Raw genomic sequence first — 23,793 nt, 5'->3', positions numbered from 1 at the left:
CGGAAGCAATACGGAAGATAAAGGATCCCCGAATTAAATGGAACGAATTTCACGGAAACGTACGTACAGGATATATATGATAATGGGGACTATCTACTATCTTCGTTAACCGACTTACTTTCGCGTGATCCTCCATTATTCGGTCATTACGCGGTGATCAGTATATTCTGCAATTGACTTTTAGACGTATCGAGAATAACGATTGCAATTAATTATAATATGCCCGGTTAAATTATCGTTATAGTCGTGCCGTGGAGTTTTTTGCTCGGTTGGAGGTACATAGCGAGAAGTGCCGGAGTTTCCGAGGGTCGTTGAAAGAATCGAGTAGCTCTCAATTAAACCAGATCCATGACGTTGCATAAAAGGGGAATACAAAGTCTGACTTTCGAGAATCCTTTACGGCTGCAGGCCACCGATAATCCTTTGAGCGATGTCGTACAAACTCTAAAACTGTAAAGGAACGCTGAATTACGCCTTGAATTCTAGCTGAACCGTTAAATCTCGCCAAGTACCGGGCAATTTTAAGGATTTCCATTAGGTTGTGCGGGCACAGCAACTAGAGTGCGCGATCTGGCCTACAGCTGGAGGAAGCAGCAACAGCCTCGGGCTTTTAAGGCACCCCATCCATTATTATGCTAGCCGGTAGTATTACTCTCGTGATTTTAATATCATTGTCTCTCCTGACCCCAGGTTGATCCGACTATTCCTTACCAGTGTTCCCGGGTCAAAATTAAAATCTACTTTGTACGAGCAATTCAGATAGACCTTAGATGCTGGCTACCCGGATACATTGTCTGTGGACAATGTTCAGAAATCTGTGGATCAAACCGTAGATTTATACCCATTGTAATAGAAAGAACATCAATTAAAAACTTTAAAAACTGATTAAACTCATTTTAGAACATTCAAAGAATTAGTTAAAAGATAACATTAAATTGTCAATTTAAAATTATTAATAAATAATATTTTTTCATTAGATGTCTGAAATGCAAGAATTGGTCTTTTAAACCATATTATAGTACAAGCGAATACTTCTAATTAAAGCTAATAATATTTTATTCCTCAAATAAAACCTATAATTTGATTAATAGCCTCGAGACGTTAAAGAAATTCGTTCTCCTCGTCGTTTCAAGACGGCTCTCTCTCTCTCTCTCTCTCTCTCTCTTACTTTCTCCGGCTCTTCTCTCATTATCATCGAACAAAGCTCCGTTTAAACGTTAGTCGCAACATCTGCGAGGCAGCGTACGAACAGGAAGCTACTTCGCGAGAAGGGATGAGGAGCTAACGCGGCAGCCATGAACCTTTGCTGCATCCCTCATCCACCCTTGCCTACCCCTCTCACCCACGTAGTACCACTAATTAGAAGCTGTTCCCATCACCACACATCGCGCGATTCGCGAGATTGCCGGCTCTCGAGGGCTTTTGTGGCGCAGGCCTGTGGATGTAATGCTGCTCCAACCCCGCGCACCCTATCTGCTGCTCTCGGGGGAATTTAACGCTTGTACTTTGGGTAAAAAGTGTGGATTTCGTTGATCGTTTGCCAATTACGAATAGAGCAACGCGTGAAACTGGTGCCTCGAAGTGCGGGGTAAATGTAAAAGGTTGACTGGTAAACAGTTTTCTAATACCGTTCGTTTACGTTGCACGGCTAAATTGTTTACGGACTCGGGAGGGTGTAAACGTCCCAGAGAAGTAACTCAACGAATTATAGCGTGTATGGGCGGGGGAAAGAAAGGGATGTGTAATTCAGCAGCGGACGTGCTGCGCCGCGAAAGTCCGCCGAGATGGAACGGCACGACGGAGAATGCTTAATCTCCATCGGGAATAGCGAGGTCTACGATAACTGTTTTCATTCCAAACTTTCCGAGCTGAATGCCAGACACTTGCCAGATTTTACTTCCGAGCGGATCTCACGTTAATACAAGATATCTCGTGATTATCGTGAACGTTAAGCGGCCCCGCCGAGTGCAGAGGACTTTCACCGGAAATCGAAGAGGAAGATGTAAAAATTTTCAACGCCGAATGCTTCCGTTCCTCCGATACTCCATGTATCCAGCGACGCGTTATCCTTCGCGTAGGTATTTAATCAGATATCCTGCAGCCATAGCACTGAAAGCTTTGAAACGTAACGGTACTTCTAAAATCACTGCGCAAATATTCATTAACACGTTAATCATTGGAAGAATGATTCTACGAACTGGAATAAATTACGATACGAAAAGCTCAAACATGTCAATTTATATTGCGACTGTGTCAACCAGTTCGTTCTACATATGTTAAAGGGATTAATTGAATTTATGCTTTCTGGAGTGCACGAAACACGAATTGTTTTTTTCAGTATAGTGGTATCCTGACTGCAAGCAGCAGATATAGCTGCAGAGCAGATATAGAAATCGAAAGAGAGTCTAACGTCTCGTGCTGCGAGCTACGTTCGGATTCCCCTCATCAGCCTCGAGGTGATAGGTTACATTAGTTGATAATTAGCGTTCTGGAGGCATGGCAGAAGAGCGACACTTGGGGCAGGGGCCTTGACAACGCGAAGGCTGGAGGGCCGGGGTTAGAAGTACATATCGCTTAATTCGTTTATGCAACAGATTTGCAAATCCGCGGAACTCGACGACGTAGCGTGCGAGGAATTTGATAACGATTATTCGACGTTGACGGGGAAGTCTGTGTAACAATTGGGCTCGAAATCTAAGGATTCATCGGGGATCAACGTAGTAACTTTTCAAGCATCGAATCTTAACCATTTTACAATTCCATATTTTCGTGGACCCTTCGACAATCCTTCCTGAGAAGTTTCGCTGATTATACGGGAAGTTGGATTCCTCGCTTACCGCTGGTTTTAAATACATATTCCATTTCAACGTTGGCTCCATTAATAATTCAAAAATACGTCTTCGAGTGTTCGTTGGGGAGGATTTCCCCGGACCAGATTCCCTTACACGGGTATTGAATACAGAATTGTCGACGAAGTACCTACCAAGTTTCAGCGAAGTGCGCCGCAAGTGGATCGAGTCGACCAATGCGCCGCCGTTGTAGAGCCTTGTCAGTGGAACAAGTCGACCTAATGTCCGACCGTGAAGGAGCCTTGTCCGCTAGCAGATGCTGCACTTTGTCACTGTCACTTAGCTACTAGATATTTACAAGTTGTTAACGACCGAGGGTCCGCCAAAATTCGGCTGCTCCCTCCATCATCGAAACTGTTCAACGACGTGGTAAACAGACGGGGGACGTGACCGAGGGAGAGCATCGAACTTGCACAAAGAGCACAGGGGGCGATGATTTCGTGCTGAATATATTCACGTAGGCTAAGCAGGCCAGTAGATGGACGAATCGTTGGTTAATCGTTGATATTGAAAGAACTAGAGTTTTAATCTATATTATTGTTTTTTTTTTATTTTGTAGAAAAAACGTTTGTTGCTTTATAAAACATTAATATATTTATTGAAATTTTTTTTGTATGTGAAAAAGTATTTATATGTACGGTCTTACGCCAGTGTGCGCTAGTCGCTTGATTCTTAGTAGCCATTGCTCAGCGTGTTCGTGCCTTGAAGGCACGTTTTTTTCTTTAAATTTATACATTTTTACGTGCAAAGCTTTTGATTTCTTTTCTAATACAACAGATATTTCTAAGAAACACCTTGATGTAAACATCGGAATCCGCTAAACCGTCCATCTGCTGGCCTGCTTACCCTACCAAATAAAATGTTTGCTTTGAACATGTTTGAAACTACCACGAGACAAACGGAACGTATCTTACGTAAATCTAAGATACTACGTTTAAGGACGGCCTTGGACTCCTCGTTTAGCCTAGCTGGAGATCATTCACAGCCAGGAACCTCCTACCTCGAAATGAGTAGTAAATTCGCAGTCAGAACTTGTACGCGATGATGACGACTCCCGTGACGATTATTCCCTATTAATTAACAGGTCGAATCGCGGGGAACGGTGCGCAATATCCGCGCCGCCATGAAAGTAGTTCACGAGCAAGTAGAGGCGGGCGAGCGTCATTACAAGCTTTTACGCGGTCGTAAAGCCGCGAATGGAGTGACACAGGAGAAGTTGGTCAGGAAGGCGGTGTGGGTGGAGCGACAGGAAGGTATGGATATTGCAAATTTGCAGGCGAAGTGAATGAGGAGAGGGAGGGGGGAGAGAGAGAGAGGAAAAAGGCTTTATAGGGAACGCTTCGGGGGCGCGAGGGATGAAATACGAGGCGACGTTAGCACGCACGCGAACGTCTGCCGCGGTGAAATCGAGCTTAACGCGTTAATAAAGGTTCGAAATGCCGCTTTATAGGAGGTCGTTATTCAGTCGGTAATGATTCCTCGGTGTCCAAGGCTTGCGCGCTTTCCCTTTTTTTTTTTTTTTGTTTGCCCCCCTCCGCCATTTCCACTCTTTCTGTTTTACTTTTTCCGCGGCGAGACGGCCGCGGGTATTAAGTGACTCGTAATTGCAGAGGCGAACCTAGCTCGTTCCGACGCGTTCTTTGATAAAAGCAGCTCGTTATTAGGAAATCGAACCGATAAAGGCGCGTTGGGCCAAAGGGGGTCAAGAAAATTAAAATGACAAAGGAAACAATTAAACGGGAGCTAGTACTGCGGTGTATCGGGGACGGGGTAACAATTTCAGGAAACGGGTGGAACGGGGTGCAGGGAATCGATCGTGCTTGAATGCGAATCGAAATTACCTTTCCCTTTTAAAGGGACGAGCTGAGAGAGGAGCAACAAGCTGCCGATACTTAATAACATTCGGATGCTATCTCGATTTTCTGATTTGTAACTGGAGCCTCGGCGAGCTCGTTACCGTGGATCGAATCGTTTGCGTTCCTCGAGAAAAGAAGTACGTTGTATATCGTTCAGACACGATGCTTTATGACCTGATTGCCGTGAATTCAACCGAGCACGCGATAAAGCGTGAAAATAGTCTGAGATGTAATAAATCATTTTATAATCTGGACGTATTTGGTGCGTCGAAGTGCGTCCTGGTTTACGCGTAATGATCGCACAGTTTCACATCGCCGAAGACGGTCGCGGAGATTTTCAGCGTTGCAATAATAATAGTGTGTAAACGCAGACGCGGATTCCTGTATAAGCACCGAGCCGCCGATGAAGTGGCAATATTTGCCCACCGGTTCGCTACCGAAAGTTCGGAATCTATCTGCTCGAAGGTAATACCCGGCAATATTTACTCACCTGCAATCAATTTACTGATTTCTTAGCGAACTACACCAAGTCTCGGGGTCAAATATTTACCGACGCACGATTTTCTTCGATGCAATTAATCGATTAAGTTTATAATCTCGGTCACACTTTTCGCACGCTTATGAGGGCATCCCTTTGAATTTGATCGACAAATTTTCGAGGCATAGTCTCGTGGAGCAGGGGAAATATAGCAGGCAATTAAAAATATGTAAATGACATTAAGCTAAATTCATTTCAATTTCTAACAATTTCCCTTTCAATTTCACGTTGTAAAAGTAACTGCAGTCAATGTAATACCACTGTCCACGCGATTATCATTAATGCAGCCAAGTTAATGTGACATTCCACCATCGTTTCGATCTTTTCTTTCGATTTTGTTATCCAGGTAAGCTTCTTCACTGCGCGATGTTGTCTCCGTTGAACGAAAGCCCGATGCACCCCGTGTAACCGTTGTTGACAAAGGGGGAGAGATATTTCTAAGTTCTCTGCAGGAGCGAGGAGCCGTTCTGCGAGAGGTAAGTGGATCGCGAATCGAGCATGGATCTTAAGGCAATTGTTTCGTTTTAACGCAGTTGATAATACTCCGGGGGCGTCTCTGTGACAGACGTTTCTGCAGTTGCCCGCGCGAAAATAAATGCACCGTAATTCAGATGTAAATTTCCCAGGTACAATTATACCGGTCGTGAAAGCGGATGGAGACGAAGGAGAGTGTTCTTTGTTAAAGGTTGCCTCGATGGTGAAGATAACGGTGTGTTTTCGTTAAATGGATAAAGAGGGAGGGCGGGGTTTGGGGGGTGAAGGTAGGCGAATTTCGAAAATGCACTCTTTGGCGGATGAATAATGTAATTTCCATTGGCAGTATACCCTTCTCGAATTTAAACGCGCGTCGTGCTAAAAGCTCTTGCAATTCACTCTCAAACGAGCACCGAATACCTTTTTCGCGTTTCACGTTTGTTTTACTCACAAGCTGCGAGCGAATAAACGCCGCGGATCTCTTGTGCAGCTGAAATCCTGTTGATTATTCCGGATAAAATCGATGCAGTGCAGAAATTGCTGCGTTCTTTCTGCAGGCGTGTTTCAGAATATTCCTGCTGCTGGTTGAAATTAAATACGGCTAGTGAACGGTTTGCAGACATACGTAGTCGAAAGTGTCGGAAGACATCTCCAGTGTGCCGCTGTCGGGCGGGATAATAATTATCGCGATGTTTCGTGTACGCTCGTACCACTTCCTCCGAGAATAAAGGGGCAGAGCTTAGCCGGTCGGAATTTAAGTTGGCCAAGTAATCTCGCGTAATCAAACCCTTGTTCGACGGCGTGGCTTAGCTCGGAATCGGTATCAACCAATCCCAGGTGCTCAATTGGCGCCTCGCCAGGATTTAAGCTTGGCTTAAATTTCGTACAATGGCCACGGAACTGGGGCAGAATCAGATTAGAATTAACTAATTGTTGCGTAGGGCGTTGTAATTAGCCGCGTGCCTCGCTTAATGGAAATCATACGATGGTGCGCTTTCCGACCGATGGCAACCCGTTCGCGTTTGGGAGTCGCTGCAAATTATCTGAAGCCCGTAAGATCGATCTCGATAGATCTCAGATCCGTGGAGGTTGTTGCGCCGATGTTAATAAATATCTGCGACAACGCATCCGAACGAACGTGCGAATATTTTCTTCGAAACGTTACTTCAGAATGCACGTGTTCGGGAACTTCTGTCGGGACATGAAGCTTGCATCGTTTTAACGACTAGACCGGTGTTCTGAAAGTTAACGCTACAGTTTAGGAATATACCTGCGCCCCCGCATATAGTTCGTAAATAAATAACAACGTTTGGCGAGTTGTAAGCTGCTTAAAAGCTGCCGTCAGCTTTGTCCCACTAACAATACACGTGGTTTACCTTGAAATACTAGTTCTTATTATGCATGCACCGCAGATTTTCGTTACAGAATGGTGTTTCACCAGAGTCAATGTGGGTACTAACAGGGCAACATCGCGAACCCGGAAATTCCAAAAATTCTGAAACTTTGTGAATATGTAGAGAATTTGCTCCTGATTAGAACGCAATTTTTGTTTGCTGCCCAAAATTCACTCTAAGGCGGTGTAATTTCACCCCTGAAAATCCGATTATTTTCCAATTTTCTGTTATAACTCGCGAACTGTAAAATATTTTTTTTACCAAATGATAGATCTAATTAAAAGAAGTAACTTTTATCTGGAAACCTTTTTTCTATCTCTTACAGTTCCCGAGTTATAACACAGAATCGGAAAATAGCCGAATTTTCATGGGCTAATTTCACCCCTGAAAATCCGATTATTTTCCAATTTTCTGTTATAACTCGCGAACTGTAAAATATTGTTTTTACCAAATGATAGATCTAATTAAAAGAAGTAACTTTTATCTTGAAACCTTTTGTCTTTCTCTTACAGTTCACGAGTTATAACAGAAAATTGGAAAACAGCCGAATTTCCAGGGGTTAATTTCACCCCCCTAGAGTGAATTTGGGCAGCAAACAAAAATTGCGTTGTAATCAGGAGAGAGTCCCCTGCATATTCACGAAGTTTCAGAATTTTTAGAATTTTCGGGTACGGGATCTTCCCTTGTAAGCCAGGAGTGCAATGTTAGGTGAAATCAAATGCTCCACAATTATTGAACTCTGTTCTCCACCCTCAAGCTGGCGGTATCAGCGATGTCTGTCTCTTTAGACGTAGGTGTACACTATCTAATTCAGGATGATAGCTGGACCTGTCAAGAAGCTTTCCCTGCGAGATTCAACATCACACCGAGCAATCACGCATCAACGTGCCAGGCGCCATGCGTTCGAACTCACCGACTACGTTCAGGTGCACGATGTGGCTCATGTGCGGCGTCGTGGAGACCTGACACTCGTAAAAACCGCTGTCCCGAAGCTGCGGATACTTGATCTGAAGCATCCAGTCGTCCGTGTGTACATTGTGGATCGCCTTGAACCGCTGGTCGTTCGTGTACGTGTAACCACCGATGGTCAGCAAGTGGATGTCCCTGTGCCGGACCCAGGAGACTTGTAGCGACATCTGTAAAACCAGCAAAGGACAGAGGCTTCGGTTAACCCAGCAGTTCGTTTCGATTATTAACCGTGGCTCCCGCGCGCCCATGGCAAATAGAGTACAAGCAGGGGGGGAAACAGAGAGGAACACGATAACGCGGAAAGATTTAAATGGTTTCGCGCTGCGAACTAGCAGGCCGAATCTTTTGTCCGCCGTTAAGGGTTTCCCATTAAGCGGGACCGCGCAATTAGAAGTGGCTCGTTTGTGTGTTGCGCTGGCAATTAGCGAAACGCCGGGGACGACATTTAACCAGGGGGTGCCCGGGCGATCACCTCGACCGTGGTTTCGAGTTTCGCGCCATCCTCCGCCTCGTGTTTCCCCGGCTCGAGTGTCTCCAGTGGGCGAATTTTTCCGCGTACGAAAATGTTTTCGGTCCCGTCCCGGAATTCACGCGCGACGGGGAAATTGTTTTCCACCGAACTAACAACCTTTGCTGCTCGCGGCTGCTGAACTACTTCGTTAGAAACGATTCGCGGGGCGTGAAAGAGACCGGCTCCGCACGCGATTCTTCGTAGATATCCATGAGTTTGAAAAATGGTAGATAAGGGCGATAGCGCGTGGGGAAAGGGCAAACGGTTTTCCCACGGGTCGTAGATTTTGCAGCGTGGCGGAGGCGCGCGCCCAGCGCCGGTTACGGTGTGCTTCGTGAGAAAAATACGACGGTGAAAGTTAATAACGTTCCTTGTTCATGCTGACAGAGACGCGAGAATTTCAAGCAGGCTTCGCCGCGCTTTGGCAGATACGACGACGGCTGCTGCCCCGCCTGTAATCCTCCATTAAAAATTAATTGAAACGCGTTCCATGATGCACAGGATTTGAATTTTCATTCGCCTGCCGCGGACCTGCAAATTTCAAGGGTGTACAGACGTTCCTTCTTCCCGGCCCGCCCCCGCGTTTCCGTCGCTCCGTCGGCGTAGTGGAAAATTAATAGAGCCGCTTTGCATATCGTTGGGAAGATAGCGCGCGAGATAAAACGGTCCGGGACGCGATAATTGGGCATCCCGGAGTCAGCGACGTGTAAATATTTGCGCCCTTTGTAGCGCCTGACACGCATATCCCGTGGAAAATGTCTCGACGCGAAGCGCCGATGCCCAACGCTCGTGGCCAGCTAGCTTCTGCCCGTCTGCGAGCCGGATCGCGTGGAGCGCGCGAGAAAATTAGGAGGAAGCGGCAATCCTCTTTGCGCTTTCCCCTTTTGCCACCTGATCCTTTCTTTCCTGGCCTCGGAGAAGCAGCGTTTCCAAGGCGAAGGCAGCACGCAGGAAGACCCAAAAATCCACAAGATTAGCCGAGCGGGGGATAAAGTCTGAGGAACTCTGTCTTCTCCAGACCCGGGCACCGCAAGTGAATGTAGAGAAGTGGATAACGAGATTATAGGTACCCATCGCCTTCCTTCTTCGCGCCTCGAGGTGTGTAGTTTAGTACTCCGGTCTGGGAGAGCGTAGCAGGTACAGAGTTTTCGTTTTCAGGCGTAGTGCACTTAACTGTACACTTTATTGGTGTTCAAATACAGAAGCTCGGTTCATTTGTTTCTGGTGTTGGACCCATGTACACACAAACGAGAGCACAACCTCCTATTTTCGTCATAGGATGTTACTAACAAGGGAACATCCTGAGCCCGGAAATTAAAAAAATTCTGAAACCTTGTGAATATGTAGGGAATTTCCTCTGGATTACAATGCAATTTTTGTTTGCTGCCCAAATTCAGTCTAAGGAGGTGTAATTAACCCCGGAATATCCGGTTATTTTTCGATTTTGTGTTATAACTCGTGAACTGTAAAATATTTTTTTTACCAAATGATAGATCTAATTAAACGAAGTAACTTTTATCTTGAAACATTTTTTCTATCTCTTACAGTTCCCGAGTTATAACATAAAATCGGAAAATAGCCGAATTTTCATGGGCTAATTTCACCCCTGAAAATCCGGTTATTTTCCGATTTTGTGTTATAACTCGTGAACTGTAAAATATTTTTTTTTTACCAAATGATAGATCTAACTAAAGGAAGTAACTTTTGTCTTGTAACTTTTTGTCTTTCTCTTATAGTTCACGAGTTATAACAGAAAATTGGAAAATAGCCGAATTTCCAGGGGTTAATTTCACCCCCTTAGAGTGAATTTTGGCAGCAAACAAAAATTGCGTTGTAATCAGAAGGAAATTCCCTACATATTCACAAGGTTTCAGAATTTTTTAATTTCCGGGTTCGGGATGTTCCCTTATAAGTAATTAATTCATTACGCAGGATTTACAGTACAATGGAATCCAATACTACTTTCAATGCATGTACGTGGCGTTTGACGATCCTAAATCAGAAGGTTATTTGCCAATAGAAAGGGGGAAGCAGGAAATGCGATCGGAGACCTCCCGCATGGAGCATATGAAAATATGCAATTCAATAAATTTCGTACATCCGTTACGATTTTATTACCATCGAGGGGAAAATAGTGATAGGAAGGGATATTAATATAATACTCGCGTCAGCCTGTAAAATCGCCCTTTACGATTGTCGCTCAATATTCGTTCTACTGACTGTTTAATTGCACCTCGTATTGGTTTGTATCTCGCGTTTTAATAAGAAAAAAAGACCATTCAACTGAAATGTACGACAAATGAACGCAACAGCGAGAAGGCGTTGGAATAAATATTTTGAAATTGATATTGGCTGCGAGGTGAACACATGTTTCACGATTTCAATCGATCATACCCGCGTACAGAGTTACAATCGAATTTTAATCAATATAAATGTATTTTTGTATTTGTGTTAATCGCTCTACTATGGCATTTAAAGCAATCACAGTAAATACAATCTGGGAAATGGCAAGTGCAAGAATTAATTAAAAAATCCCTCGTTTTAAACCTACGTATCGTAGAATCCCCTAAACTCAATACCTTCGAATTTATTACGCGTAATTCCCATCAAAGAACGCCGAATGAATCGCGCTTCAAAATTAACGCCTGAAAACTTTCCAGCCTGAACAATAAACCCTGGTGTACACGCGAAACCTGAAAATCGTTCAACGATAGGAACCGCACGCCCGCCCGATATCGAAATCGTTTCAAATTTCCATAGAGCAAAGCATTACGATTCCCGGTCCGAACAACAACACCCGTGGCGAGCGTATCGTGGATTATTGGGGCACGCTTTCAACTTGCATCGTGTAGCGTCGCGCAAACCGCTCGTTTCCCATGGAAACCTGCTGGAATCGGAGCGCCGTTCTACCCCCGCGTTTTCACCAGGTCGAAAGGGTAACAAAGTAGACCGTTCTTTCGCTCGCTGGCCTAGAGCTGGAATCTTCGATATCGGATTCGTACGTTTACCTTCGACGAGCATGGAGGGCCTCGTTTACGCGTATCTCCGGTCCTGCCGACGTGGCAGCCATTGTTCCCGAGGATTCGGATCGTTCCGCCGCGATTCTTATCGCATTTCCTCCGAAATTTTCGGGGGAAACATTTCGCCGCGCGAATGCGAGTTGTCGTTGCCGAAATTCGAGCCAGGCCGTTCCCAGAAGATGCTCCTTGTTCACCAGCCAGTCCCGTGATATCCGAGAAGATAAGGCAAGGGGAGTTTCGTGGGGGCGGGCAGGGGTGGACGGTCGTCAGATAACGGGGGTGGATGAGAAGCGACCCTCAAAGGAAACGGTAAGTGGAAGTAGACAGAATGACGGCGCGATGCCAGCTCAGTAACTGACTTATACTACTGCGTATCGCTGGCCGCCGAGTGTGTGTGTTTATGGTACGCGTGGACGTGCATGGACGGACGCCTATTTCCCAGGCTTTCTACGGCACATTTAGGCGTGTAGGATGTGGAAAGCTGTGCCCAGTGTGTCCTCGAGAGGCCCTGATAGGGATAGATAACTTGGGATGACTTGAAGTAGGAAATTATTTCCTAGACTGAGGGAACGTTAAATAAGGTGTTGATGTACTTAGAATTTAGACGGTTGCCGGTAGTGATATGAATAATTGAGGGAAGTTAATATCGTCTTGGATAAAGGCTTCCGCGAGATTCGAAACGAATTCGGAAGAATTTTAGCCTAAAATAATGGTAGAGTGTTTCCGTTAACGTGTACGGAGTTTTATCTAAAGTTTTATCATTTGATTTATGTTAATAGCATCCCGGAAGAGCGTCACAGGCTACGGTACAATCTTCTCTTTTCCCTGTGACCGCTTCCTCTTATTCTCTGCTATTCTTTCACGTCCCTGCATTCTACGTGTCTGATGTCCTGCTTCCCGCCCTTTTCACTTTCTGTCTCTACACTTTTGTCAGTCTTTCTGCTGTATTCCCTCCGCGCCTGTTTTCATTTTTCACTTCCTCCCCTCGCTCCACTTTCGCTGCCTTTCTGCTCTCTTCTCTTTGCCTTTTGTTTTTTTAATATAAAAGTCTCGTCCAGCCTCCTCTCTGCACAAGCATATCAAGAAAAACGGTGCTGACACAGAAGAAATTCACCCTCAACTGTTCCGGCGGTACATTCAATGCCTGCTACTAGAGAAGTTTCGCCAGTACGACAGAATACCACTTTCCCGCGCGCTCCCTGTAACTAATCACCGGTCCCTTCAATCGAACCGTTTCCCTAACACTGAAATACATCGCCGAGCAATATATCTCTCTACCCAAAAAGTGCTCTACTCAATTCTCACTTAGATCCGAAAATTTCTGTACCACAGTAGCATTAGCTGTAGTTAGAAATTTCAGCAAGCAAATTTATCGCTTCCTTCTTTCTTTCCAAAAATACCGTCCTACCTATCTGTCTTCCAGCCGTCACACCTCTATCCCCTATCTTACCATCTTTCTTTCATGGTCGTACAATATGCTTAGCGTGTACACGCCCCACCACCGAGCCCCCTCATGGTTTCCACGGTGCGCACACGTCACTGTGAGCGCACACAGCGTATATAATTTATGATACACGGCCAACGTAAGCTCCCATAGTTGACCCGCCATAGGGTTCCGGTACCGTGTACCGCCCCGGATACACCAGCAGCATCTCCAACATCCCCCGGTTTCTGCCAGGCTCTCAACGCCCCCCTGCACAGTTGCGCTTTGCATACCAATATTGTTGTTCTATGCAAACGATTTACGTCCAGATGATCATATCCATCCCCATCGACTTTACCAGCGCCGAAAACCTGCCGTGCTTTTCCAGCCGCCTCCGGTCAACTCCATCTTCATCTCAGAAGTTCGTCATAAAGAGACTGCTCCATTCCTCGTTTGCGAAGCAGAATTTGGTTGCTGTGACAACCGCGACTTGATAGCTGCGATCTCCTGTAAGAGTCGTCTAAGAAATCCATTCTGACCAGTGGACAGCGTGGCAGCGGAACGGAACTTGCTCAATTTATCCGCTGGGATGACGTTTTCCGTGACTGCATCACCGATTCAAGATTCCGCGATCGGATCCAGCGACGTTTGATGCGGGAATTTGGTTTCGCAGGAAACCAAAAGTAATTTTGGGAGATTGATTGTAGGCAGGTTTATAGTACCTACTGCTACTACTTCGAATAGCATTTATAGCAGGCACTGTTACACTATCGTCCATAATTTCTGACGAGGTATATAATCCTACCGAAATGACCGGTTTAGTGGAAATAGATACCGACGAATCGCGAAAACGACAAAATTGGTCTTGACGAGATTACCGTTTTACCATAGACGTGGCCATCCAACTATCGTGGCCGAATTATCGCGGTGGAAAATTCCCAAGGGCTCTCGGCGCAGGTTATCAAATTACTGGGCAATTATTCGCCGTAAACAAATCCCGTGTAAGATGATTCTGACCCAATTTCACGCTACGCGCGAGGTGGAATCGTTGCGTAAAAACGAAGGAAATTATTCCGCGGAAGTACCAAACGGCAGAGTAATCGGAGTGCGCGCGCAGAATTTTCGCACGCAAAGGTGAACAGTCGAAATTATTTCCCTGATTAGGAATCACGAGATGTGTAAATCTCTAAAATTCTCACTTTACTTTGGGAACTATTCGTGTATTCTATTAGGTTGGCAAGGATGAAATTTGTAGTTAAGAATATTGCCAACTTCAACAGCTTATTATTTGACATTGGCTTAATATTTTACCGTTCTGTTGTTTTTTTTTTGTTAGAAGTTCGCCAGGGTTTTATACCACCGACCTGCACAACCTGCCGCTTAAATGGCAAAAGAGTATAGCCAATATGGGTGCACACTTTGATGAATAAAATAATTCCTTATATTTGTAAGTTATCAACCAACTTTGCCTGTTTTTCTACAAAACTCATCCTTGACGACCTGATATGAGCGTTGCAGGCATTAAGTTTCCCTTGCGTTCACCACTGCTTTTTTAAATGAAAATTCCCTTAAAATCCGGACTTAATCGAACGAGCACGCGAAACAAAGTAATAACCGAGACTGATCAGAAACGTCCGCATACAGCTCCCCACTCCCCCTCAGGTACCACTGTAAATGGTAAAAGCTGCGATTAAACGAGCCGGGCGCCGTCATTTTCATTCTGATGCCCATGCAACCTGTCGCTGGGAATTTAATCATTGCGCGTGAAAGAACTGCGAAACGTTCGTCAAAATGAGCGTGCAGCTGCAATCGTGCATTTAACTCGTGCAGAGCGCAACATAGAATCCGGCTAAATTATTTTACGTTATGGGACGTAGCCATCGGTTCGTTCAATTAGAATTTCCCATTATACGAGCGCACTCGTTCCTGTGACGAACTGTTTCATTTTGAAATTTGCCTTATACAAAATTCCATTAGACGCGTCAATGTTTCTAGCAGTAGCGGCGAAAAAAGAATAATAATTCGGTATTCAATTTCGTCGAGGAAATTCCGTGAAGCAAGAATTCGTCGCGTTACAACGGCCGAATAATGAGCGAGTATTTCCCCCGCCGCTGTCGACAATGGGGCCAACACGAATTTTCCTAAAAGATCACCACGGTTTCGCAGAGTCGGTCGATTTTCAAGTCGATTTATCTCGAAACGTCGTAACTGCTCCAAGGGTCAGCAAGAGTAGCGTCTATTTATCCCATGGGATTGCACCCTTTTCCCGTGCAATTTCGCCCTGGCAATCTACATTCAGCTCGAATCGTCCACGAGAATAGTTGTTACTTTATCCTTGCTCTTGTTGCGCCAATTTTCGTGCCATTCAAACGGAGATTCTTTCTTTCAATTGGACGTGGCATTCTTCAGCGACGCCCAATTAATCGTACACAGAGAAGGGTTGCTTCTCTCTGCCGCTATCGTACTAGCTAACGACACAAGGGAAATTCTCCAACCAGCAGTAGAAGAATATGCGACAGATTGTCAAGAATCACTGTATTCAGGCAAAGACGCAACCCAGAAACCTTCGCTTCAGTTTCTCGATTTTCTTCGTACTACAATATCTAACGATCTAACATCTTGACTCAGTGGCCCAGAAGAGGCCAAGGGACCCTAAGCACCCCCCAAAGAAGGGGCTTCGTAAAAAGAAAAGAAAACTGGATATTATTCTTTAAATAAATTTTTATAATCTCCTAATGAGTTTTATTGAATTTGCATTAAAAATATTTTTATTCCTCCAACTCGACTTTCTCTAGATTAAATTCTCAGTGCGCCACAGTTAACACTTTAAAACCCCTCCCGTACTTCAACTGCTCCACTGTCCCAGTATCCGAATACCAGCTACGACAGACACGTTATTGGAGTTCACGAATCCCTTTGTAGAAATAAACTTTCCCAGCAATAACAGTGCTCGAGAGTTTTACGCGCGTATATTTTTGTAACAGTTCCACTACGGTGCTCGCAGCGACAGGACTAGCATTTTCCAGGTACATCGCGCTCGCCGCGACGCGTATTGCAGCAGACGCGTTAAGTGCGTTTGTTTTATCTGGTCGTGGAACAGCGGCTGCCGCGTTAGAGGGTGCGTCGACAAGGGTGTACACAGAGCATAAACGCGGACGTGGTCGTGCAGTTGTGTCCCCGCGTCCGATAAGCTTCTCAAGAGTATTACAATGTTCGCAAATACTTTGCGAGGCCGTCCCTTTGCCGCTGGTCGTGGCTCTCCTTTATTCTCTTCTTTCCGTGCCCCGCGGAATTTCGCATCGACCAGCGGCTCCGGCAGCCTGGCCATCACAGCCGGTTCCCCTCGCTTTCGTTGCTTTTTGCCAGAGGGATTTAACGGGGACCGCGACCGATGTGTTATTTAATGCACTGCCGCTGAGTGCATTATCGCGCTTGTTATCTCGCAGCACGTTAACAATTTTCTCTCTCTTTACACCCCCGTCCGCGCCTTTCATACCACCCTTTTCCTCTTTACCTGCCTCTCTATCCGTTCCATTTCTTTGTGCATCGCGAGCGTAGAAAAAGCGGGTCCGTTTCGCGTATGTCGTTTGACCCTTTAAACCTCTAAAAAATCGAGCCTTCGTTAACTTACTTCCATTGTTAACGGGGTGTTTACGTTTACATGGATATCCGTCGTGGGTCCGTCTCTATTTGCGCGTAATAAATAGACAGCCCGTATAAACGTCCCTGTTTCGTCACACATAGTAGGATTACGCGTGTGTACATAATATTGACTCTGTTTGGTGTAGGTATACCCGAGTCCAGTGCCACGAGAACGCGTGTATAAACGGTATTATATACTTGTAGAATGTGGAACAGTGTGCGCGGGTAATCCTTGGATGCCGCGTCCCACGTATCTCTAAGCTGGCGATGGTATTTTCTTCGGCTGCAGGTACAGCAAAAACGTTTCTTCCAGCAGGAGGAGAGTCGGTGTATTGTTGAAAGCGAAGCTCAGGGTTGTCACTCGCCCGAATGACTCGGGGCAACTGCAAACTTTGAGGTCGCGATGCTGTTTCCATACCCGTGAAAGCTTGTCAAGATATCAAAGTCGCTTAATCTTTGACTCCGAGAAATCTACGCTTGTATAGCCGACGGGCTCCTGCAACCCAGTTAAGTAATAGGATTTTATATTGTTACACTATGCGTCTTCTTGAACAAAGGTACATTAACAAACGAATTGAAGATATCTCACGAAGTATACATTTTTCGACGCGGGGATGCAGGGGAGTTTGGGGACCGTCGGGTCAGCGGTGCGAAAAGCTAGATTGAGGAGAGACTTGGTGGAGAGCGCTTCGTGTCGTGCGCATCGCGGAAAGATGTATTAAGGGGGTATACCCGTTTGAACCCTCGGAAAATGTATACATTTTGTGGATTTTTTTACAAGTCAACGGTTTGATGCAGATTTCCCGTTTTTTAACTATGTTTACATAGTATTATGAACTACTTATAAAAAAAGTTTCAGTTAAAAAACTATTGTTTTTCGGAAGTTACGGATACATGTCCGAAAGTCTCTCGATTTTAGACGGCTAAACGGTGGCCCTAAAAACTCGCGCTACGTTCAACCAATTCACTTCAAATTTTGCATGCAGAATCATAATAAGATTCCACATCGTCCAACGAAGGCTTTTTTTATTTCGATTCCCCGTTTATTATTTATAAAGGAAAAAGGTGGATTTTTCTCTTAGAAAAATTTAACTTTACCTTTGATCTCTCACCATTTCTTTATTTTTCAAAATTTTCAAAATCGCCTTCGTTGGACGATGTGGAATCTTATTATGATTCTGCATGCAAAATTTGAAGTAAATTGGTTGAACGTAGCGCGAGTTTTTAGGGCCACCGTTTAGCCGTCTAAAATCGAGAGACTTTCGGACATGTATCCGTAACTTCCGAAAAACAATAGTTTTTTAACTGAAACTTTTTTTATAAGTAGTTCATAATACTATGTAAACATAGTTAAAAAACGGGAAATCTGCATCAAACCGTTGACTTGTAAAAAAATCCACAAAATGTATACATTTTCCGAGGGTTCATACGAGTATACCCCCTTAATTGATCACGCTTCAGTTTTAAGTTTACTTATATTTTACTTACCCATACGAATAAATCATTATACATGTATATCGAGTCGTCACACTTTCTAAAAACCCTACGCATCTGCAAAGCATACGTACATGAACATTTCGCAATATCCTGACGCGTAGAATGAATCCTGGAAAGGTATCCCACATTTGCATTAACACCGTGTACACCGAATGCGTGGCATTCACTTGAACAAATCCCTAATCTGTATCGCCTAATAATTTTCACAAATTCCCCGACGCTATTACTATCATTATCGCGCACCACTCGTACAATTATTTAACCATGCTCCAAAGGGGGTGGGATTCGCCCTCCGCGTCGGGCTCACGCACGCGTGCGAAATCTCGACGCACACTCTCGGCGGACGTGTAAACGGGCCGATTAAGAGAACGAGGTTACGTTAATTTCGTTGCGTTCACACTCGAATAAACGCGGCAGAGCCCGTTGTCAACGGAATCCCGACCCTTTCGCCGAAAAACACGATAAAATCGTGGCCGCGGTATTCCCAGGATTTTCACCTGAACGGAGAGAGGAATAGCGGGCCGCGCCTGATTAACGTGACGGCCCGGTAAAAATTTATTAAAAACCAGATAATTAATTTCTCGCCGGAGTTTGGCTGATTAATTCCCCGCGGTGAAGTATTTTCGCGCGGAACGGGGGGATACGCCGGAGCGGACGCGAAAATGGAAAAAGGAGGAGGAATAGTTTCAGCCGGGTGACGTCGCCGGCCGATTCTGCACGGCGATTCGGAAAAATAAACAGGGAAATGAGGGTGGCGAGGGATGGCGCTGAATATTCGATGTTTCGCGCGATGAAAAACCGTGTCAACAGATACCGAGCGGAGACCAGCGGCGGCGCGATTTTATCGTGCGCAGCTATGCCGCGCAAAGTGCTATTAAAATATAATTAACGTCGCTGTAAATTATATTTACTGCCACTCCTACGTATGCGTGACCCGTAATTCGACTGCGCCCGCGACACTGTAGCCGGCTAGTTTTATACGAGTTTTAATATACGAGCATTAATAAAGGGATGCCCGAGATGTAATAAACGCGACACATTAAAGATAACTTATTATATGCTGTCTTTGAGGTACACAAAAAGGTGAACAAAAATGATATGGCATTCGTAGCATATTTTACGACAGAGTTGTTCGATAAGCGCGAACACTTTGCGCGGCACTGTAAGGTTTGCCACTGTTTCTCTAACGCGTTCTATTTCGCACGTTTCAACTTCTACCAATTTCCCCAATCATTCTGTGGCACGAGAAGATCCACTCATAAGAGAACCATCGCTGGAAGCTTTTCCCTGCCGCGATATGGTATCGTGGAACAGTGCTGATCAGTAGAACTGGTCTTTAAATTATTAGCAAATTTGTTAAGACGCGTGCTGCGTTCTCCCAGCTGTTACTTGAATAAAACCGCTTTTCACCGTTCGTTTTGCGTGTGCACGCTTCTTTGTATTGCGCGCAATACGCGATCCGACTGCACCTTTTCCACCGACTGTACACGCTGAGTGAGGATTGCCCATCGTTTTCCAACATACGGATTCGGACACCCGCGAAATTGCCCCCGTCGACAGGTCGATGCGCGGCAGGAGCGCTCGAAAAATGTCGAGTCCACGTGAAAAAGGAAACACCGGGCGAACGAACTCGGACAGTAGCTAACTGGACACGTTTGTCCCCGTGCAACGCGTCGCGACGCTTGATCGGCGACGCTCAAGTGCCGTCCAGAAGCAGTTAAACGTTGGACGCTTCACCTGTTGATACTTTTTTATACGTCGCTGCCTGGCCAGCGTTTGATCGGCCGTCGAAGAAATGAAATTTCACGGCGCCGCGGCTGAGATGGAACTGACCGCGAAGCAGCCCCGCGCCTAATCGGATGTTTCAGTGGTATAACCTACATAAAGTCATCCGCGCCGCGCGACGAGCAGTAACGATTCTCTAATGGCAGCATTCACTGCCGCAACTTATAAGTATTCATAAAACGTTTATGGCGTGCCGATGGCTGTGTAAGTTACACCGGAAAATGCTGGACGAAGTTCGGAATGGTCGGTATTAATTATTAGTGGCCCATAAACTGGTCTGCATTAACGCGAGTGTGATGCAAAGGGTTATTAAATGGTTAATAAAGGGCGCTTGGCGGCTTTGTAAGTTGATAGAACGTCGAGTCGTCTAGGGGATGGTTGGCGTTGTTTATTAGATTTTTATTTGAACGGAGCTTTCGAATGAATCGTATAAATTGGCCTTAGAATCCTGCGCGCGAGTAATCAGCCTTTGCCTCCAATTTCAAGAATGACACAATGATTTCGTTGAACCACCAGAACAGAATTTCGTCTGATCCTTAACGCTGGATGCTTATTATTCAACGACACTTAAACGGATGCCCGTCCAGTGTTCGTAATTCCTGATTAATCGGACCGCTTAATTGAGCACGCGATCCGTGCAACGCGGGAGGCCAGAACGGTTGGATCCGCTGGTTCATTGATACGGATCGCGAATCGATGCTGGTTACGATATTTACGCACGCAAATGCATTAACGCGCGGATCAAAGGGCCTTGTTTATTCCATGAAACGATAACTCTGTTAACGATACCGCGCATAAAACTTAACTGACTTCCCGTTTTATCGAATGGAATGTACACTGCGTGCTAAAAACTGCTACTGGCTTCCAAATGGATCCTGAACACCCAGGGAGCATTGATTACGTCAGCAATTAAATGATTTATGGCTAAAGTGCATCAAGTTGGGAATTAACTTGGACATTAGCATTGTTAATGGGCCCGGGATAATCGAATTGACTTCTCGTTTAATAGTGCGCTCCATAGCGACACGAGATTTAGCATCATTTTCGGCGGAGCGAATAGAGTAGGTACCGAATAGATCATTCAATAGTTTCCAGGCGTTCTGATGGATTTATTCCGTGCGAGACTGGAGCATACTTAATACTAACTGCGCGCAGTTATTGAAATGCACGAGTCGTTTGAAATTCACACCGGCACTTCCCTGCCCTTTACAGCCGTTAAACGGGAATCGATGGAAACAAATGATTCGAATGATTGTGTCCTCGTAGCAGTCAGCACCCTCCTGGAGTCAAGTGCGCGTTAATATTGAAGTAGTAATACCTAATTAACGCCGATACTTAATTAAGTATTCACACGGATCATGCCTGGCAGAGCAATGCATTCTGTTCCAACGCATTCTCGATTCTATACAATATCTCCCCAGCTCGCGCGCGGTTCTATTATCAGTAATCGTTGGACTGATAAGCCGTAAGCAGTTTACAGTTGGCTGCTCCGGAATTCACCGAGCGTGATATCGATTATTACGTTTTACCGATCGTTCGCGACAGAGACTCGATACATTTTCTGTGTCTGCCACGCTCCTGACCGACTCTTCTCATCTCCAATTATTGTCCTGCACTTTTACTATCGTTTCGTTCACGTTAAACGCGTTTAGGATACTTTTCAACACACAAATTTGTATTCTTGAAGCATTCAAGGTTGCTTCAGTCATGGAGGACGGTGAAGTTGTAAATTCTACTGCTCCCTTATTCGTAGAAGCGAAGCCCAATGAAAATGAAACACAATAGAGGAGACTGCGATACAAGACAGCGTAGACTCAAGAGTTCTCGAGAGAATTCTACGTACCAATTACCCTTACCTTCTATCTTCCTAGTCATTCGCACTGAAAATTCCCTGCATCGACCCTTTAATGTATCTCGAATACCTGCTTTGAAAAATACTTGCATTCATACCAAAGTACTTACAGAGGAATAATTTATGCAGGACTACGAGGCAGTCGCGTGTTGAGCTGTTTTCGATCGCAGCCAGGAGAAGGGGCTTAAGCCATGACGCAGGACCCTTAAAAACGAGTAAAGGCCGCGGGAAGCCGGGCGAGGGGCAAACTTAGATAGAGGGACCGGTTGCATGCCACGGTCAAGTTTGTCTATGCGCGTACTATCGGTTAACCATTCGTCTTGGCTGTTGCAGTCCACAGTAGTCCTGCAACCCCTCTCGAAGAAGCTTTCTGTTTGCTCCCTACGGAGAAGACCAACATTCCTATTCCTACGGCTCTTTCACGCCATTGCTCGATGGCCAAAGTAAACCCCTCTGCGGCCCCGCTGAGAAATTCGATTCTTAAGAGGTGTCCTCGCTTTGGATGCTCCGCTCGGTCTTCGGGGAAACTTCGCAGAGAGGGGTCGCGGAACAATATCCTGGCTGGCCGTGTATCGCGTTACGAGGCCGCGCATAGCCACCGCTAAGATCGTGCAAGCGAGTTCATCGCTTCGGCATTAATCCTTTCAATGGCACGCGCTATTTACGCGAAGCCACCGTTGTATACAAATTAGCACATAAATTAATCCGAACTGGCTGGAGATCTGCGCGTAATGTTCAAGGGAATCGCGTTAATCTCATTGTCAGATAACCGTAGGTACATCGCGCGTAATATTATTATTCCACCAAACTTTGATCTGTAAACGCAACTGGAGAATAATCGCGATAATATTCTGAGGCGTTCCCTTGGAAATCTTGCAATCTCGCAACACCATTCCGTACGTACAGATTAGCAGAGAATATAGATAAAATTGAAATTATCCATCGCAAACCCGGCAACGACGTTTATCGCGTACAAAACCTATCGGTATATTCACTGTCACTGTTCCGTTACCCTTAACCTGACATCGATAGTGCGTTCATTCCAAGTGAAGCTGCTCGTCGCCAGACTCGTTACACGGGAATGAATTTTCTAATCGTTATTACTATCGTTACCGTGAATTACCGAGAGTGTACACGGCCAGGTCGTTCTGGTCCGATACGATCCGAGGAAATGAAAAGTACACCCCACCGTCCTCCGTTATTTCTCTTATCGATATTTAATGAATTTCCTCTGGGCAAACAGCGACGGAGAATTGAAAAATTACCCGAGCCGTCGAGGGAGCTGGCAGAGCAGATACGCCAAGTGGGTGACGGTGAGAATTCATCGAATCCCATCTCCCTCCCCCCTCTTTCCTCTATCTAACGTTACATGGATATCTCTTATGGCAAATCCCCTATCCGATACAATGTTTTCCCCCGATTTCTCTCGCCGCTGCAGCACCCACGCCTCTCCTCCAGCGCCGTGGAATCCGAGCGAGACTCTACGAAAGCTCTTTCAGGTAGCCCGCTGCGCCTGGAATACTTCAATCCGTGGAGGTCCGTTCTGTAATTAGCGCGAAATTGAACGCACGCGGGCGTGGGAAGTATCCGATGAAATTTCACGTAATTAAAGAGTCGGGACGTGAAACACCTGCACCTAGACCGATGATATACGCCGTTGGATTTTACTTCTACTCGGGCCCGGTGGACTCTCGTACTCTGTAACGCCGGCGTATTACGCTGTATCGCTTTTAATTAGGCGCACAATTTTTTTCCTCCGGACCCGTAAAATATTCGCAGCCCGGAGCCTCGGATTGCCCTCCTTATTGCGCCACGGCGGGACGAGAGTGAAATAACGCTGGGAATAAATAAGGGCACTCGCGCAACGGAGCTTCTAACGTCCTCTTCGAGGACTCCGTTCCCACTGTCTCTTTATTAAATCGAAAGCGGAGAGTGGTGGCGGTGTAGGCAAGAACAGTAGCATTCAGAATTCTGTAGACTGTG

At 45.5% G+C, this 23,793-nt stretch overlaps 1 protein-coding gene across 2 annotated transcripts in view; it reads right to left on the bottom strand.

The window, feature by feature from the left end:
- The window catches only part of LOC143367484 (zwei Ig domain protein zig-8), a 302,413-nt gene that overhangs the window by 77,559 nt on the left and 201,061 nt on the right, over nucleotides 1-23,793 (bottom strand). For both annotated transcript variants that reach the window (XM_076809333.1, XM_076809332.1), the window contains one exon: nucleotides 8,025-8,247. In XM_076809333.1, coding sequence (XP_076665448.1) covers nucleotides 8,025-8,247 — 223 coding nt within the window. The remainder of the gene's footprint in view (nucleotides 1-8,024; nucleotides 8,248-23,793) is intronic.

The sequence above is a fragment of the Andrena cerasifolii genome, chromosome 3 (assembly GCF_050908995.1).
Source record: "Andrena cerasifolii isolate SP2316 chromosome 3, iyAndCera1_principal, whole genome shotgun sequence".
Lineage (NCBI taxonomy): Eukaryota > Metazoa > Arthropoda > Insecta > Hymenoptera > Andrenidae > Andrena > Andrena cerasifolii.
This window is presented reverse-complemented; position numbering and strand designations above follow the sequence as displayed.